The sequence below is a fragment of the Gracilinanus agilis genome, chromosome 4, assembly GCF_016433145.1.
Source record: "Gracilinanus agilis isolate LMUSP501 chromosome 4, AgileGrace, whole genome shotgun sequence".
Classification (NCBI taxonomy): domain Eukaryota; kingdom Metazoa; phylum Chordata; class Mammalia; order Didelphimorphia; family Didelphidae; genus Gracilinanus; species Gracilinanus agilis.
This window is the reverse complement of record NC_058133.1, coordinates 438,970,586-438,990,995: the sequence shown is the minus strand read 5'-3', so window position 1 is coordinate 438,990,995 and position 20,410 is coordinate 438,970,586. Positions and strand designations below refer to the sequence as shown.

At 37.4% G+C, this 20,410-nt stretch overlaps 1 protein-coding gene across 1 annotated transcript in view; it reads right to left on the bottom strand.

The window, feature by feature from the left end:
• The window catches only part of CCDC18 (coiled-coil domain containing 18), a 127,618-nt gene that overhangs the window by 53,879 nt on the left and 53,329 nt on the right, over positions 1–20,410 (bottom strand). The window contains exons 15-16 of the mRNA XM_044675488.1: positions 9,052–9,186; positions 8,822–8,899 (exon numbers count right to left, since the gene is read on the bottom strand). Coding sequence (XP_044531423.1) covers positions 8,822–8,899; positions 9,052–9,186 — 213 coding nt within the window. The remainder of the gene's footprint in view (positions 1–8,821; positions 8,900–9,051; positions 9,187–20,410) is intronic.

Sequence of the window (20,410 nt, the reverse complement as noted above, 5' to 3'; positions counted from 1 at the left end):
GTGTTTAGTCAATGCTTGTCCATGCCTGACACAGTAAATGAAATCTTGACTATAGGAAACTTACCTTCTGGAACAGCCGCAGGAATGCTTCAGGAGATTTAGAAAAAAATAAAACAGGAAGGAAAAGAGCAGAAGAGACCAGAGGGGAAGCAGCAGTGACAATGAATCAAAACAACAAGGAAAGGTTATTAAGCATCCAACTGACAACAAGTATGAGGAAAATCTGCAGTGAAAAATTTAGAAAGGAGTCTTGTAACACAGGATGCAAGGAGAGGTGGGCCTACTTGTACAAAAATATTTATAGCTACTCTTTTTGTGGTGGCTCTTCCTCTACACCTATCTTTTTTTTTCTTCTTTTTAAAAAACCCTTACCTTCCATGTTAGATGCTTATACTATACATTGGTTCCAAGGCAGAAGAACAGCAAGGGCAAGGCAATGGAGGTTGACTTGCCCAGGGTCACACAGCTAGACAGTGTCTTGAAGCCAAATTTGAATCCAAGACCTCTCATCTCTAGGCCTGACTCTCTACCCACTGAGCTACTACCCAGCTGCTTCACCTATCTTTTTAAAAAAAAACTTTTCTAGAAATGTATCAGTTTTTAATCACTATCTTTTTGTTTTGTTTTTTTTTCAGTTACTAGTTTGGCCTGGGTTCAGATAAGGTACCAAGGGCAGTTAATCTCATATATTTGCTCAGTTCTTCCTATCTCTGTACCACCAACTACATCTGCAACTAAAGCTATATCTGCAGCACTTCATTAAAAAAAAAAAAAAGATGTTCATAATGATGACCTGAACTATTGTGAAAACATTAAGTGTACAGAATATTCTATTTAAGGAGGTAGGAAAGCATAAAATACAATTTAAGAGAATCTTTAAAAAATACTTTAAAAAATACTCCAGAATTTATGGAGACAACTTTCATGTATCCTAAAACTTATCCAGAAAAATCAACCCTCAAAGTTATAGATATCCAAGATTTTTCTCTTTAAGATAATTCCTGCCCCATAAAAATCTTGAATTGTAATTAAGACCATGAGCACAAATAACCCAATTAGTGGATAAGATAGGACCATGCAGAACTATACACACACACACACACACACACACACACACACACACACACACTTTTTTTTAATCACAAAAGGGATAAGCTGAAAGTGAAAGATTAAAAATTAAAATGACAAAGATAGACCTGAGTTCTTTTAAGAGTTATTTAGAGGGGCCTGGACAAACCTATAAGATCAAATTGGTCCTGGCATCTTTTATATATCTCATATATTTTATATACATATATCTTATATAATCCAAACATCAATAGCTGAACAAACTGTGGAATATGATGGTGATGGTATATTATTGTGTTGTAAGAAATGATGAACAGGATAATTTCAGAAAGAGCTAGAAAGACCTACATGAATTGATGCAGAGTGAAATAAGCAGAATCAGGAGAACATTGTACACAGTAACAGCAATATTGTGAAACAACCAAATATGTTTGGCTTAGTTATTATTGGCAATACAACGATCCAGGACAATTCTGAGGAACTTAAAACAAAGAATACTATACCTCCAGGGTAAAGAGCTGTTGGAATCAGAATGCAAATGAATGCATACAATTTTTCAATTATTTATTTGGGTTTATATTTGGGGATTTTGGTCTTATAAGATTACTCACAAAAATGAACAGTATGAAAATATTTTTTGTATGATAATACATGTATAACCCAGATAGAATAGCCTGCCAGCACTAGGAGGGGGAAGAGAAAGGAGGGAAGGAGATACATTTGATCATATAAGTTAGGAAAATGTGTGTGGAAATTTGTTATTACATATAATTAGTAAAAAAAAAAATTAAAATTTTCTCTTGAATGCCATTTCTCAATCCTGATCCTTTTTGACCTCTCTGTAGCATGTTCCACTGTTGATGATCTTTTCATTTTGTATTCTTTCTCCTCTGTAGGTGTTTATAACACAGACTTTCCTGTCTGTGCAATCACTCCTTCTTTGTTGCTGGTTCTTCACCCCGTTCATGTATCACAAGGCTCTATTCTGGGCCTCCTCTTTTTACCCTACACTATTGCATTTGGCAATTTCATCAGTTCCCAGAGGTTCAATTGTTATCTCCATGTAGCTGATCACTATACTCAACCCTAACCTCTCTGCTTGGCTATTGTCATGTATTTCCAACTACCTCTTGGACATCCTAAACTAGATGTCCAATAGGCATAAATTCAACATGCTCCAAAACAAAAACAAACTCATTATCTTTTCCTCAAAACCCATTCCTATCTTCCCAGTCTCTCTACTATTAAGGGCATTATCATTCTCCTAGTCATTCAGGCTCAAATCTCAATATCATTCTCTGCTCCTTACCCTTATTCACCCCATATATCCAATCCATTGCCAAATCTTGTCAATTCTACCTTTACACTATCTCTCATATACAATGCCTTCTCACTAATCATAGCATGACAAATCTAGTTCAGGCCTTCGTCACCTTTCTCCTAGATCACTACAATCGACTTATAAGTGGTCTCAATATCTCCCCAGTCAAATCCATTCTCCTTTTTTCCTAAAGTATAGGCCTAGCTAATTGATCAACAAGCTTGGCACATTGCTAAGCTAAGCACTGTGGACAAAAAGGTCAAAATCATGGTCCCTGTCCTCAAAATGCTTGCACTCTAATAACAGAGACAACATGAAATAAAAATATACATAAAAGATAGTCAAGTAAAATGAGATAATTTCAGAGAGAAGGGACTAGTAATAAGGAAGACCACAAAACGCTTTTTGCAGAAGATGGCTGTGGAGTTGAGACATGAAGCTAGTCAGAAAATGGAAGGAAGGAGAGAAAGCATTCCAGATTGGGGAAGAGCCAACGAAAAGGCGAGTGATGAGTTCCTGCCCCAGACTAATGTTAAAACCTGAGAAGGGGGCTTATCTAAGAGATATTATGAAGGTAGAATTGATAGGATTTGGTAACTGGATATGGGAGGTAGGAGAGAGAGGTCAAAGGCGACACTTAGGTTGAAAGATTGGGTGATGAGGAGAATAGTGGTGTCCTTGGCAGTAATAAGGAACTGAGGAAAAGGAAAAGTTTTGTGGGAGAAAAATAAGCTCGGTTTTGGACATGTTGAGTTTGGGATGCCTATGGACTTCCACAGTTTAAGATGTCCAAGCGGCAGAAGATATAAGACTAGAGATCAATGGAGAGATTAGAGATGGATAAATTGATCTGAGAATCATCTGAATAAAGATGATAATTTAATCCATGGGAGCTGATATAAGTACAGCAAATAAAATAACAGAGGGAGAAGAAAAGAGAACTCAGGACACAGTACTGTGAGAGGCAGCCAGAGTTTTGTATTGTACAGTGTAGTAATGACCTGAAGATTCAGCAAATGAGACTTAAAAGGGTCATACAAGTGGAGAAGAATAAGGAGTTGAACCAGTTCTAAGATGCCCAACAGGCATGGACATGGATCCAGGAGGTCAGAAGATTAATCATGGCTGGATAAATGCCCATTAGAATCATTGGCATAGAGATTATGATTGAATCCATGGAATCTGATGAATTCAGCAAGTGAACTAGTATAGAGGGAAAAGACTAGACAGAGCCTTCCAGGACAACCACAGTTCTCAGGCATGACCTGGGTAAAGATCCAGGAAAGGAGATAGAGAAGGAATGATTGAACAAGAAAGAGGAAATCTAGAAGAGAGAGGTGTTCTGAAAACTTAGGAAAGAATATCAAGGAGAAGAAGATGATCAGTGGTATCAAAGACTGTAGAATGTTCAAGAAAGATGAGGTTTGAGAAAAGACCATTAGATCTAGCAATTAAGAGATCACTGGCAACTTTAGATTGGGCAGTTTCAGTTGAGTGATGAGGTCAAAAAGCAAAAGAGAGGATATAGAAGAGAATGAGAAGAGAAGATACCAAATGTAAACAGCTTTTCCTAGTTTAGCTACAAAACAGAAATAAAGGTAATAGTAAGAGGAGATGGTCCAATAAAGTTTTTTTTTAAAGAATGGGGAAGAAACAGGCATGTTTGTGGGCAGCAGAAGCCAATAGATAGGGGCAAATTAATGATGAGCAAGAGAGAAAGGGGATGACAGCAATCTTCTGGAGAAGACAGGATGAAACACGATATCAAGAGTTGATGAAGAGGCATTTGTCTTGATAAAGAGAAAGGCTACCTTTTCACATAAGATGGGGTTGAAAAAGGAGATAAGAGTGATGGAGATGAGGAGGATAAAAGAAGTAGGAGCTCGTAGTGAATTGCATCCATTTTTTTCAGGAAAGTATGAGGCAACATCCTCAACTAGATGAGCAGAAAGGAGGGATGAAAGATAGGAAATAGTAAATGAGGTGAGACAGTAAATTGATTAAGGAGGTATAAAAGGATTGCCTTGCTATATAGTTAAGAGTCCAGTTGAGATTACGTAACATAAATTTCTAGTGGACCAGGCAGTAGTTTTATAATTTTCTCTAGCTCTGTTCAGCAACATATGAATAAAAGTGAAGGCAATGACTAGTGCAAGTGATCCAAAGTTTGAGCTTAGCAAGGGACTCAAAAATAAAGAAAAGTGTGGAGTTAAGTTGGTTCATTAAGGGCTCAGGGTAAAGGGGAAGGAGAATGTAGACAATGCATGGATGCTAACCTGTGAAAAGAACTGAGGGCTAGAGGGACTGGAGGTCAGGGTGAGGATGAAGAACAGGATTAAGAGTCATAAGGCAGAGCGAAAGATGTAATGACATTAGATTGTAACAGATATGGGAATTGGAGAGCTCATGAATGTGAATGTGAAATATGCATTGGTAATGGCAAGATCAAGAATATATCTGTGTGTGAGGGGGAGTGGGGAAGTAGGTCATGGGAAATGAGTAAATTTACTAGGAAACCCAATAAAATCCACTGGTATCCTATTATCTACAGGATTAAATATAATGTTCTTCACCTTGAAGAACTCTCTTCCCAACCTGGCTTCTTCCTTCATTTCTTTCTTTCTTTTAAAACTTTTTTAAGCTAAATCCTTACTTTCTGTCCTAGAATCAACACCAATAATTGATTCCAAGGCAGAAGAACGGTAATGGCTAGGCAATGAGGTTAAGTGACTTGTCCAGGGTCCCACAGCTAGAAAGTATCTGAGGCCACATTTGAACCCAGGACCTCCGGTTTCCAGACCTGGCCTTCTATCCATTAAGCTACCAAGTTGTCCCCACACCCCCCCTTCCTTAATTTCTAGTCTTTCTTATATTTTACTCCCTGCCCATACTCTACAGTTCCTTTAAACTAACCTACTTATAGCTACTCAAACACAATACTCCATATCTCCTGTCTCTGCCTCTGCAATGGCTGTCCTCAATGCTTAAGGTGTTTCTGCCTCCTTACCTCATAGCTATCCCTGGCTTCCTTCAAGACTGAATTCAAATCCCATCTTGTCTAAGTGGTTTCCCCTGCTATGAATGCCTTTCCCTTTCAGATTGCCCTTATCCACACCTCCTGTACCTATTTATTATGCTGTATCTTCCATTTAAATATATGCTCCTTGAAAGTAGGAACTGCTGTTTTGTCTTTCTTTCAATCCCCAACATTTAGCAGAGTGCCTGGTACATATAAAATACTTAATAAATGCTTGTTGGCTTGACTTATTGATTGACTCCTCTAACCCTGGCACCATCCTTGTATATGCTCTCCTCGTCTCATGTCTGGACTATTGCAAAAGTCATATAATTTATAAAGCAATCTTTCTGCCACAAGTCTCTTGTCTGTCCCCACTCTAATCTATCCTCTACTCAGCTGTCGAACTGTCAAACCTTCCTAAATCACAAGTCTGACCATGTCACCCTTGCTTTCCCACCATTCAAACAATTCTAGTGGCTTCCTAATGCTTCCAAGATCAAATTTAATATCCTATCTGGCTTTTAATGTCCTCTCTAACACAACTTCTTCCTACCTTTCTGGTCTTCTTATGTGATCCTGTGACTAGTTTCTTTGCTGTTCCAAACACTATACACATCCTCTCCTGACTCCAAGAATCATCACTTGATGTCTTCTGTGCCTGGAACCCTTTCCTCCCTCTCACCTCTGCCTCCTGACTTCCCTAGCTTTCTTCCAGTCCCAGTTAAAATCCCCCTTTCTGGAAGAAGCCCTTTCATTTCTCCCTTAATGCAAATATCTCCTATGCCTTATCTCTGGCTCATCTTGTATATGGTACACTGTGGTTTGCACGTTGCCTCCCTCAATAGATTATGAGCACCATGATGACATGAAGTGGAGAGCATGGACTGTCCTTTGCCTTTGTATCCTCAGGGCTCAGTACAATGCCTGGCAGGTAGGAGACCCATAATTAATGCTTATGACCAGAATGCTTGTTGGAAGAATGAAAATGGAATAATCTCAAAAGAGTGCTGGAATTCAACTAGTCTAAATCCTACCAAAAAATTCAATTCAATTCATCACATATTTATTGACCACTCTTTTCACTGACAGGCAGCCTCTTCATTTCTGGTTTAACATAAGTGTATCTTTCTCAACTAATAGTTTGCTAAAACCTACACAGAATTTGGAGATCCTTGGATTTTAACCTGGCATCTTGAGCCTCATTTCCTATGAGCTTTTTTTGACTTCAATGCTGCAATATTCTTTTAGATTGGAAGCAGATAATATAAACTTGTTTTGGATGTAAAAGTTAATTGGTATGATCCAAGTTACATACATATGGCAATGGTACAACCAAACAGAATACACAAGGTTCTCCTGTCTGTGGCAGAGTGAAAAGCACTAGATTTAGAAGCAGAAGATGTTAGTTCAAATCATGACTCAAATCATAGTTGTGTGTCCTCAAGAAAGTCACTGAAATTCTCAGTCTGATCCCTCATCTCTGAAATGAAGGGACTAGAAGCCCAGAAAGTCTCTAAAATCTCTTCCAGATCTAAAATTCTGTGGTTTATACTTCCTGTTTTGCTGCTACATGTCACAAATTCTCAGTATTCAGCACTTGCTTTATACTTCATGACAATAAAAATGATAACTTGCATTTACATTTTATGCCTACATACTACTTTGTCCACAACTGAATTCATAAGGGCTTGACTTTCTATATTCCTTTTTTATTTTTCTCTCCCCTCCTACCCTCAGTAATGTTTTATTTGGATATTCAATAGTGGAAATAATCATTGTATTACCAATACTAGTACTCATGACTTAATGTGTGCCTCTTAGGACTTCTGTCTAGTTTAATGTTATTTAGCTATTTTTTACTAATAGAAATCACTTTCCAAATAAGACTCTCATTAGATGAAGGGATGAATTTAATGAAAAGTGGGCATGCAACAATAATACAGCTATTTTACTAGAGGCATTATTTCATAATCTTTATATTAATAATATATATATTTTTCAATCCTACATGTTTATTTGGGTGGAGAAAGAACAAATATATTATACACAAATCAACAAGCTTAGATACTTTTTTAGCAAAGAGATAAACATTAAGTCAAAAGATTACCTTTCATACATAATCACAAGAGAATTTGAAAAAATAGAGAATGATTATGATGCTATTAAACCCATGTATAATAGAAAAATGAAAGATAATGACATTTTTAATGTAAAACTTTTTTTTATCTATAATTTCACTGGGATAGAAAATATCTAATGAAGAATTCGTTATACCAATGCTGATGAGCACTAGCTCTGCAACTTAATAGTCTTATTGACCTGATGGGACACAAAAAGGGAAGACTTGACCAAGGTCACAAGGCCAGTATATGTCTGAGGTGAGACTTGAACCAAAATCTTCCTAATTCTGTAACCAATACTATCCACTCTGCCCATGTTGCTGCCTTTAAAAAATGTAAGTAAAACAAATACTGACCAGAAAGTAAAAAGAGATTATTTAACTGAAATCTACATCTAATAAAAAATCTTCAAAGTTAGCTAGGAATTTCAAATACCACTTATACTATGTCTTTAACTAGAATTACTAACAAAGTAAGTAGAATAGGCTGTTTTGATTTTTTTATCTCTATTCATTTCTGCTCTTAGCCTTTAACTGGAGGTTCTAATGCACAATGAAATAAAGGAAAGATGAGAACCCAAAGGGAAAATACCAAGGAAGGTGCTTTATTGACCTGTATAAGCTAGAGTAGTGATTGCGAACCTTTTGGAGACAGGAGTGCCAGGCCCTGCCTCCACCCTGCCCAACATGTTATCCCCACACACACACACACCAAGTGCCAGGCAAGCCCTGCCTCCCCCCTTTATCCCACAGAGGGGAGGGAGAATGTGCTCCCATTGGGCTACTGGGCAGAGGGTGGGTAAAGTGAGGATGTTTCCTCAGCATGTGTGGAGAGGGGGAGGGGAGTGGTCTGAGCACTCTGCTCCCCTCCAGCTCTGCAGCCTGTGAGTCACCCCACTTATCTCCTGTGCACTCCCATTGGGCTACTGGGCAGAGGGGTGGGGGATGGGAAAAAATGTCCTCAGGAACTGTGGAGAGGGGGAGGGGAGCAGCTTCACCCTCTGCCATTCTAGTAATGAACTCTGGGAGAGGTGGACACCCATGTCATAGGTTCGCCATCACTGAGCTAGAATTAATTACTAAATAATCAAGAATTATTCACAGTAAACAATGAGGAAATGGCACTTAAAGAGAATATGTTCAATAATAGGTAAGCCTGCATTTGTAGAACATAACTCTAATTTATTCCTTTCTGAATAAAGGAGAGCTTTTCTAAAATTTATTCAGGAAAACAATAAGTACTGGAAACTCTTCCATTAAAACAAGAGAATTTCTTAAATGACAATGTACTAACTTTCAGTGCTTCCTCAGATACTTGGTTCTGTAACATTTTCAAAGATTCATCTTTCTTGATATTTTGTTTTTCCATCTCCTAAAAATGCAAAGATATGAAACATGTATATAAACATTCTATATACTAGGAAAACAATAAATAATGGTTTGGCTAGGAATTACACCCATGCAACACAAAACAATAACTGAAAATCTATTTTACTTTAAAATATTTTATAAATATGATTTTACCCCTCTTTTTTCCAGCAAGAGTCTATCCAGTGATTCAACATGATGTTGCTTACATACTATATCCTGTTGCAAAATGGACATGGTCTTCTCTTGTTCTTTAAATTGTTGGTCTTTCTTTTCTAGCTGAATTTGAAACTGTACATAAAAACACAATTAACTGATTTAGACATGATCTTTTTTCAGGATCCAACATGTATAATGCAATTAAAAATCACTAGCACAGAACATATCATTAGCAGTATTTAAGAGAAAATACAAACTCGAGAAACAGAGGAATACATATAAATAATACAAAATGTGTTTTCTATGATGCACTTGATCATTGAAATTAAAAGTTGGAAGGAGCATCAGAGATCATCTAGTTCAACCATGTCATCTGACAAATAAGGAAACTAAGGCCAAGGGAGGTTAAGTGATTCACGCAGATGCTAGATAGTGCATAAAGTGCTGGGTATTTACTATTTATGATCTTGGGAAAGCCATTTAACATCATCTGTCTCAGTTTCCTTAACTGTAAAATGGAGAGGATAACATAATAGTAGCTACCTCTCAGGGTTGTTATGAGGTATTAAATGAGATAAGAGTTTGACAAATAATAAGGGTTTAATACTTAGTTCTTTCTTCTATTTATATAATGTTACTACTATTCAATAAGCATAACAAATAATAAGTCATATTAGAAATTTTAGAAGGCTTGGAACTAAAATATTCAAGAAAAAATTCACTTGAAAGGAAATTTCCCTACTAGACACTACAAAAGTAAATAATATAAAAGTATTTCTATTAGGAAGATAGGTAATATTACTGACTAGAGAACATATTTTATATAAAACACATTAAAATGATGATTTTGGAGAATATCCTAAAAACATCTATGCATTTAATTTCCAGAAATATGTTTATGATGAGTTCATATAAACATCAGAAAGCTAAAATTCTAGCTACAGTTCCTCATGGGAGTCTGAATAGTCAATGACCAAGTGGCTCCCCAAAGGAGCAAAAACCAGCTCTTTGCAATGAAGTTTTGGTGTTAATAATGATCATCTCTACTCTTTCATTTACATTTACAGTAATAAATGAACAACAAAACAAAATAAAATGCTATGTGATTATTATAGCAAATTTGTTCCTGGAGAAGAAATAAGAAAATGTTTCTTCCACTTTTCATTGTAAAGGTAGAGCATTATGGGTGTGGGATGTTATTCATGCTGTTGAATATAGGATCCTGGTTAATAATTGTTAGTTTTGATTTAGGTTAGGCTTTTCTTTCTTTTTTTTTGAGGGAGGTTATGAAAAATATCACTGAGATGGGGAGAGGGCAAAGAGTTGTTATAGTGCAATGTTCAGTACTGATAATGATATGAAATAAAAGGAATCAAGAAAATATTTTAAGGGTATTATTATTATAATAATAAAGCTATGTCGTGGGTCTCATGGTGAAGTCTTTTTCATATAGCAGAATTCTATTAAAAATGCTTCCTTTTGGAGGCAGCTATATGGCTCAGTGGATTGACAGCCAGGCCTAGAGATAGAAAATCCTGGGTTCAAATCTGGCCTCATACATTTCCTAGCTATGTGACCCTGGATAAGTCACTTAACCCCCATTGCCTAGCCCTTACTGCTTTTCTGCCTTAGAACCAATATTGGTTCTAAAATGGAAGGTGACTTTTTTTTAATGCTTCTTTTTTTTAATAACAGTGCAATCTCTAGGAACAGGATTATATTTCCCTCTAAGAAATATACAATATTGCCAACATGCTTTTAATACATAGTAGAAAAGTAAACTCCTACAGAAATAAAGTCTCCCAAATGGAATGGACCGTTATTCTTGATGATGTGGAATTCACAAAACAAATAATCATTATAAATATATCTTATCTAATCTAACAAGTTAATTTTACATAGGGTATGAGGGGCAACAACACTATAGGAGACAGTTAACTCCAGAGCAGTGGGCACCACTGCCCCCTGGTGGGTGCTGCAGCGATCCAGGGCAGCGGTGATGGCCACAGGTGCATTTATCTTTCCTATTAATTGCTATTAAAATTTAAAAAAAAAATTAATTTCCAGAGGCGCCAAGTAATTTTTTTCTGGAAAGGGGGTGGTAGGCCAAAAAAGTTTGGGAACCACTGCTCTAGAGCATGAAAGCTCTAGATGAAGATACATTCCTGGCCAATCAGAGGGTTGTCCTAGGCTGGTTTAGGATATTGGGATAAACTACCACATCTGCATCAGAAATAACTTGTAATTGGTGGGCATCCAAAAAGAGTTAGAGATCTCATCTATAAGAAAGCTCATGAAGAAAATAGAATTGAGAGGTTGAGCAACTGGTGAGGATGTCTGGGGAGTCAAAGAAAAGCTGACTCAAAAAGAAATTCTTTGAAGGCAGAAACTGAAAGCTGAGTGAGTGCATTAAAGACTTTTGCAACATCCCAGAAAGGAACTCTAGAGGGGAAAAAAAGCCAACTTTCCTTAAAAATCCTCTAACTTTAAGTTCAGATCTAGACAGAGGCAATAACTCTTAGAGGAGTTCAGATGCTTTCTCTATTAACAAAGAAAAAATTAGAACATTTCCCTCAATTACATCTGTGTGTTTGATCATGCCCATGACTTTTAGGGTAGAACTTGGTTTTAATAACCAAAAGATAGGACAAGATCCCCTTCTCTCCATAACCCAGGGCCCCACTATCTTTATCACCCCTATTTCTGCAATAGATTGTCAGTTTTTTGGTTTCTCTGTTTCTAATTCTTCCTCTCTGTAATCTGTACTATTACAAAGGGGCCAAATTACTAAGATAGGTATGATTATGTCATTACCCTATTTAAGAATCTTCAGTAGTTTCCTATTTCCTATAGTAGAACATACAATCTCCTTCAGCCTGGCATTTACAATTCAACATTATCTGACTCACATCTCTTTTTCCAAACTTTCATATTAACTCCCTCCTTCTATGTTCCAACCCAAATGACCTCATAGCTGTTCTTTTCTCCTCTTCCTTTGCACAAGTTGATCCTCATCATTGAAATGTACTCCTTTCTCACTTCTGCCTCCTGGAATCCTAGCTGCCTTCAAGACTGAAGGGTGGGAAGATGCTCCCTAAGGTCTTTTCCAGCTCTTAACCTATGACTGTAACACTCAGCCTCAGGTGTTACATTTCCTTGAAACCTTTCCCGACTCTATGATTTAATATTCTTTCCCTATAATCATTTTGTGTTCCTCACCCTGTGTACACCCTCACCATAATCATTTCTATTCCAAAGCCTTGCATACAGGGCTAGGGTCTAAATCTGTGATTTCAGGAGTATCAGGAGCAGTGAGGAAACTCTCTCCACCAATAAGGTGGCAACTCAACTTAAAAGACAGTCTTTGAGAGCTGCCTAGAGCAGAGAGATGAAGTAACTGTTCCTGGGTTACACTACCAGTAATTCCAATAAAACTAGATTACTGTCATCAGTATACGAACCATGCTTTCCTATATCTGAGCTTTGAATGTCCTTTCCCCATCTCTGCCTATCAAGATCTACAAATCCTTAAAGGCCCACAACACTCCCCAGGGTATCCTGAACCAGATTAAAATGTAACTGGGAACTATTTTAACAAAATAAATAAAACTACAATAAAACAAATAATATTATATTTTAAAACTGAGGCTCACAGGGATCCTTATGTACAAATAAATCAGTTTCCATGAGGATCAAATGAGAGAATAGTTGTAACATCTTCTAAGTTAATGATGATGATGATGAGGAGGAGGAGTTTGGCACTACTATGCCAAATCAGTGACATCACAACTTGTGTCTCTATCCCCATAATCTGGCCCCTTTATATGGTGAAGATTGGAGAGGGAGAATTAGAAGCAGGGAAGACAAACAAGTGACAAAGAGTTTACTGCATCAATATGAGTGATAAAAGTAGTGGTCCCAGATTATGGAGAGTAGGGGACCTTGTCCTATTATTTTGGTGTTAAAATGAAGTTCTTTCCTGAAATCAGGGGCATGATAAACTACAAAGATATAGATCAGGTAATTTTTAACTTTTTCTTTGTTAATAGAGAAAGTGTCTGAACTTATGCATCAAGTCTCTTTTTATGTAATCTTCCATTATTCTCCTTTGAAGCTTGGCACCCAAAAGTTACTGCTTGCAGTTGCCTGCTTTACAAAAGTGTGCTCTCTAGATAAAGAAATTCTTTGACAAAAATACTTTTTTCATCCTCCCCCAAAATCATGCACATAAAGTGAACTTCTCCACAAAACTTTCCATATTCTGACTGTCACAATTTCCAAAAGGAACATACTTCTGCTTCTCATGATATAAAAGCCTAAGAATTACATCTCTTAATCCTAATACCTTCTATGAACCAACCCCCTTAGAAAGTTCCTAAGTTATTTCACATTGCCTAGTTCAGTGCTCTACAAATTCTGGGTCATTGTGTTACCATGGCACCCAGTTTTTCCATCTTCTTTTATAAAGGTCCCATTATTTTTATCTTTGCTGATTATTAAAAACAAAAATAAACACCACAATAAAACACAACAAAAACATTGATAAAAAACATTGACTTGTTGGTTCAAAACACTTATTTATGCTTCAACAATGTGTCATTTTTCTTTTTCCCTTAAAAAAAAAAAACCCTTTACCTTCTTAGATAATAGGTGCAGATTCCAAAATAGAAAAAAATGGTAAGGGCTAGACAATGAGGGTTAAGTGATTTGCCCAGGGTCACACATTTAGGAAGCATGTGAGGTCACATTTGAACCCAGAACCTCCCATCTCTAAGTCTGGTTCTGAGCCACCTACTCACCACCCCTCCAATGTGTCATTTTTCAATGCTTTATGAGTAAGGGTCAGAATCTGTGAGAGCTTGAGAGAAGAGATTCTAGACTAGAAATTCTTGTCTCCCTGCAGGTAAAGACTCTGAAAAGAAGCTGATGTGTAGAAGAGTCACCAACGTCAAACATGTCCCTGTCCCCAGATAACTACACATTTCAAGGAATTTACCCTTAGATAAAATTTGAGACTTTCTCTCTTAGCATAACTGTTTATTCCCTTCGTATTCTCTAATATATTCTTTGCATATACTTTATCTAATTTACATTTGTTAAGTGTTGGGGAAAATGAGCTTATTGCTCTTCACAATGCATATTTATTGGGGAACTGGCCTTGGTGTAGATTCAGGTCTTGGTTATATGACTTGGGGCATTCCATCACTATTAGCGGATAGTTATCAAGAATATAGTTTGGACCTAAAAATCATTTCCTCTAGGCTAATAATATTTAAGGGATAATGCTAGCTCCTGTCTCTGAGGGAGCAGAACAGCTAACCTCTGGCCTCAATCTTCTGCTTCCTCTCTTAGCAAGACTCAAAATTTCCCTTGGAGAAGAGTGGGCAGAAGAGACTAGATCTATTCTTGCCTCCCCACTAAGCAACATCCTGAAAAATCTGATGTAGACATACATGGCCTACATGAACAAAACACACAGCCCACTATACCACAGTCTTTAGATAGATCTTTTATCTACTAGAAAGACAGATTATAAGATCATTCAGTATAGATAATTCAGAAACCCCCACTCACTGCACAGAAGGTTGGGGCTCAGGAAGTCATATCCTTGAATTCCTCTTGTGTGAATTTAATATAAATTATAACCGCCTTTTTAATAAAGTAAAGTTTTGAAAACCCATTTTGGCTGATAGCGGCACCACCCATTGATTAGACATGCATGAATACTATGGGAGAATGCCAGAGGCCTGGTGACTCCCTGGCATCCCAGAAGAGGCTTGCCTCTGATCCAAACTAGGCTTGTCTCTCCAACCAGAGAGACCCAGAAGGGGTGACATCAATGGCTTTTTAAGAGAGGGGACTGAGGAAGCAAGAAGGGCTTTTTGTGCTTTTCAGATCTTGGAGCTCTTGGGCTGGAGATTTTTCCTGGTATGGTGGTTTTTGGCTAGCGCATGGGGACAAATGTGGCAAACTCCAGTTTAGTTAAGCTTGGCCAGGTGATTATGTGACTATACCCCAACTTTTACTATTTAATAAATAATTCTAAATTAATATTCATTCTCTAGAGAATTTTACTCATAACAATTTGGCAACTACTTAATATTCTGAACTTCCCTTGCTTAAGAACAGAAATTTTCTTTAAAAATAAATTTGAGGTTTCTGAGAAGTCAAAATGGTCAAGGAGAACCTTTGGGTAAGATGACTTTTTTTTTTCATGTGTATTTGCCAGTTATTTTTCTGCCTTTTTTTTTTTTTTTTTGGTTGGGGAGTGTTGCAGTAATAGGCTGAGAGAACAGTGAAGTAAGCAAGACACCCAGACACCAAAGTCATAAAAGTGAAAGGCCTTTAGTCTAGCCTTAAAGATATAGGAGTAAGAAAGAGACAAGTTTCAGTTTTATCTCCAGACTCTTTCTTTTAAACTTAAAACTGTGCTTAGGTGGTTCAACAGAACCATGTGGCCTTTAGGGGGAGGCATAAGGTGGATAAGGTGGAGAATTAAATAGTTTATAATCTGATTTTTTTCCCCCTTCTTTCCCACCCCCCCCCTTCTTTTTTGGAGAGGGACTCAGTTTGAAAATGGGGAATGCTCAGAGCATCTAAGTGAAAGCTCTTTACATAAATTACTTATATCATGGAAAATAAAAGGATTGCCATTAACCTTTGTAAATCTTGGTCTAAGACTGTTTTCATTTAACCTCAATGTAAGTCTTCTGATTTTAATACAGTAAAAGAGTTAAAATAAGCTATTGGAAATAATAACCCCAAAGAATTACATTACTGGTACATTTGGGCCTTGTTCCTTAACGAACCTACTCAGTTCAACTAAGGAGTCAAGTTTTTAACCAGTCTTCCTTTTTCTCATACTTCTCATCTGGCCTCTCTGCCAGTCTGTTCAGCCTTCTATTTCTCTTTCCCCCTTTTCAGGGACCCTCTTCTGCTCCTTTCTCTCAGCCTGCTCCCCCTTCCCTCTTTTTCAGGAACCTACCCAAAAATTTCCTTTCCCCTCCTTTCCCCTACATATTCTTTTAGACCCACCTATTCCCGATTTCTTTTTGTCACACTATTCTGGCCCTCACTCCTCCTCACTTGCTATTTCACTACCTTCAAACTCTACACCACCCATTTCTGTCCCCACCTGCAGGTATGACTGACCCTCTCTGACTATAGCCCTTCATTCTGACTCTGCTCCTCCTCTATCCACGCTCTCTGTTCCTGTCTCCAGGTTGGGAACAATTATTACCATTGTCTCCTGGACACCAGGGCTTCCATATTGGTTTTAGGGAACAAACCCAATTTTGAATGTAATTCTATTGGTTCTTTAAATGTGGTTGGAGTATCGGGGAAGGCTCAAAATATTAGTAGCTCTCTCCTTGCATTGTCTCCAAGGGCTCTTTATTAGTAGAATGAAATTCATTCCTCTTAATGCTCAATTCTCATAAAAATCTATTAGGGAGAGATCTCTTTTGTAAACTAAGGGCCAGGATATCATGGCTCTCCAGATAGCTCTTTTGATTGCCTGAAGACTATCTAACTTTTTTCCAAGTCCTTCTTCCTAATAGTCAGGAGATAATATCCCCTCCCTTTCAAATTCCAGCAGAATATCTCTGACTCTCTCTGGGTTTCATTCTCTTCTGATGTAGGCCTGCTTAAATCAGCTGTTCCTGTTCAGGTTAAGACAAAAGGTGGTCCCCCAACCTTCCATTCTTTTAACCAAGGAAGCTACTCTGAAGGAATATCCCCCCAAAACAGATCCATTAATTGAACAAGGGATAGTAATTTCATATAAATCTGAATATAATTCACAAATTCTCCCAGCAAAAAAGCTTAAGCCAGGCTCAGGAGGGAAGGCTGTTTATCAGTTTGTACAAGATCTTTATGCAGTTAATTCACATGTTATATCTAAGAATCCAGTGATTCCAAATCTTGCAACTATCATCTCCTCAATTCTGCATTTTCCCACTCCTATCCATATAAATTATAGGAAAATATTTGCTTTTACCTGGAAAAGTTTCCAGTGGACATGGACAAGGTTACTTCGAGAATATGAAGAGATCCAATTTTATTTTCTCAAATTTTATAAAGCTTATTATTACTATATTTTTTACAGGTTCTACTCTATGTTGATTTGCTTTTAGCAGCACCAGAAGCACAGACACACCAGGAAGATAGTAGGCATCTCCTCTTAAAGCTTCAAAGGAGAACAAGGTTCATGGGTCAAAGGTTCAGTGGTACCTTTCAAAAGTGGAATATTTAGACTTTATTTTAGCTGCTGGAACCCATTCCATTTCCCCCAAGCACATTGAAGCTATTTAGGAACTCTTCTAAGAGACAGCTGAGAGCAATGTAGGGGGCCACAGGGATCTATAGACAATGGATTCTCTGTTATGGGGAAATTACTAAGCCTTTTGTAGCTCTGACTAAAAATTCAGTCCCCAAACCACTTCAATTAGATTCTCAATACTTGTCAGTTCTCACAGAATTAAAACAAGCCACTCTGTCTGTCCTTTGCTCTAGGAATTCCATACTATAAAAAGCCATTTACTCTGTATGAACATGAACAAAGAGAAATAGCTTCTGGGGTCCTTACTCAAGTCTTGGGACCCACACAGCACCCTGTATCTTACTATTCTGCACAGCTGAGTATAGTGGCCACTGGAAAACCACCCTGCCTTTGGGTGTTTGCTGCCATAGTCCAGATAATGGGAAAAGTCTTAGAGATAGTCCTGGGTTCTCATCCAATTTTCTCTGTTCTAACATAGAACACAGGCATTTTCAGATCAAAGGATTACTAGAAATGAAATAACTTTGTTATGGAATGAAAATATTACTCTTAAGTGCTACATGGTTCTTAATCCTACAACACTGCTTCCTTATTCACCAGTCTCAGGGAAGCACTACATAATTATGAACACATGAACATGGTTGAAAAGCTCCATAATGATCTTTCTGACACACCTTTAGAAAACCCTGATTTAATTCAACACACTGATGGTTCTTCTTTTATAAGGGATGGCACATGCCTCTGTGGTACTGCATTGTAACAGGCCATAATACCATCTGGGTAGCTTTGTTACCTTCTAATTTTAGTGCTCAGGGAGTAGAATTGATGTCATCCAAAAAAACTATGTTCTTGCTAAGGGAAAGAAAGCAACAATTTAACAGATTCTAGGAAAGCTTTTGGAGTCTGTCATGCTGTTGGGATGCTCTGGATTCAGAGAGGATTTCTGACTTCTGCTGGCAAGACCATTGAAAATGCAAGATCATTAAAGAACCCATTTTGCATTTTACCCACAGTCTTGGCTATTGTTCACTGTTCTGCTGATTTAGGAGGGAATGACCTTGTCTCTAGGAGAAATCAGGGCAGACATTGCAGCTAAGCTTACTGCCTTAGAAGGATCTGAATTAATTTTAACTCTGATATCTAATAATGAACCAAATTTTTCTTTCTTATAATGAACAGGAAGTGGAGAAGTGGAAGCACTGGTTTAAAGCAAAGTAGATTAATGGGTTTTGGGTGTTATCAGAAGGAAAACCCCTACTTCCCAGATGCTCCTCTGATGAAATAAACTTATCTATTCACAGGAGTGGCCAACTCTGGTTCTCAGGGGGATCATGGACTCCATTAAAGAGTCAAGGTGGCCCCGCATATATTACTATTATAGCCTCCTCTGTGTGTGCCTCTTGCCCTGCTAGGCATGTAATCAGTATGCTCTCTGTGCCAAGCCTTTGGGTGGGCATTCCCTGACTTTCTTACCTTTTGAACATTTCTAAATTAATTTCATCAGTATTTCTAAAGCTAGAAATTATAAGTTTATCTTGTTATAGTGTCCCAACTCACTAGGAAGGATAGAAGCCTTCCCTGGTACTAGTGCCACAGCAGCTTTTGTTGCTAAAATGTTAATGAGGGAAATTGTGTTCCCTGATTTGGCCCACCTGTGTGTATTGATTCAGAGAAGGAAATTCATTTTACTGATTGTTTTACTGCAGTTCTATTCTTGTTTGGGAATTACTCCCAAATTACATATACCCTACCATTTCCAGAGTTCTGGTCAAGTTGAACATATGAATGGAGAACTTAAAAACATGTTTGGCAAACTGGACATTAAGTCTCACTTTAAGTGGCCTAAAATTCTCTCCTTAGCCCTATTTTACCTACACAACAGACCTGGGGGTGGGGGGGGAGGATCTATATGTCTCATCATTTAAAATGCTTTTTGGGCACTCCTATATTAAGGCCAAATATTTTCCTCCTGCATATACATCATTATGAGAGGAGATATTTCTATTGCTTCTTATATGCAGGAATTACAGGTAAAATGTTTAATTTCACACATCTGGAGCAACAGTATAGGCTGGGTCCTTGGACTTCTCATTCCATAATCTACACCCAGGAGACAAGGTGTATATATAAAGAATTTTCAGCAAACTGCACTCATTCTGCTTGGGAAGGCCCTTTACAAGTGTTTCTAACTACTCTGACTGCCATCAAAATTGGAGAAAAAGACTTGGATTCATGCTCTCACGTAAAATCGATCTACTGACACTGATTAACTGCATCCTGTCACTTTCATTGTACATTATTGCTTATTTGGTTTTGGAATTTTATTCTTATCTTTTTGTGATTAGGGAGTTTATAGATAAACCTTATTTAGTTTACTCTGTTAAAAAAAATGCTACTCTCATTTGCTACTATTTTGTTCTCAGCATTAAGCCATATTACATTTTCCTCTTTTGTTCCTTCTTCTGAGGACTGGACTAAAGATAATATTATTTATTAAGGTCCACAAGCAAATAGGACATACTTACACAAAGATAAGGCCATTGGACCTTATGGATGCTTGGTCTATCATCAGCTTTATTGGAGCTCTCTTTTATCATGGGCAACAATTCCAGTCCATATGAATGAGACTTTGCCACAACTTGCACTTTATAAGGGTCATATACTGCACACTTATGACCATTACAGGGTTTGCCTGGCTACAGGGCACAAGTTTGTTGACAACTGTGACCAAATAGGCCTTTTTAATCCTAGGAATTTTTTATCCTTTTTGGACTTTGCTTTAGTTGTTAAATTAAAATCTATGCCAAGTTTTTACCAAGAGAAAAACTTATGTATATGTGAACTAAGAATCATGACCATGTTAGATATAGAATAGATTTAACTTTTAAGTGATCAATCTGTATTTTTAATGCAAATGTTTAACTGTTGCATTGTTAAATGGGGTTTAAGAAATCATCATCTTTTTTATTTTTTTCTTCTCCTTTTCTTCTCCATAAACTCAAGTTTTAAAATTATACCTGATATTTGGTATTGAAGAATCAGTTTACAATGTCTAACAGCCCTAACAACATTGTA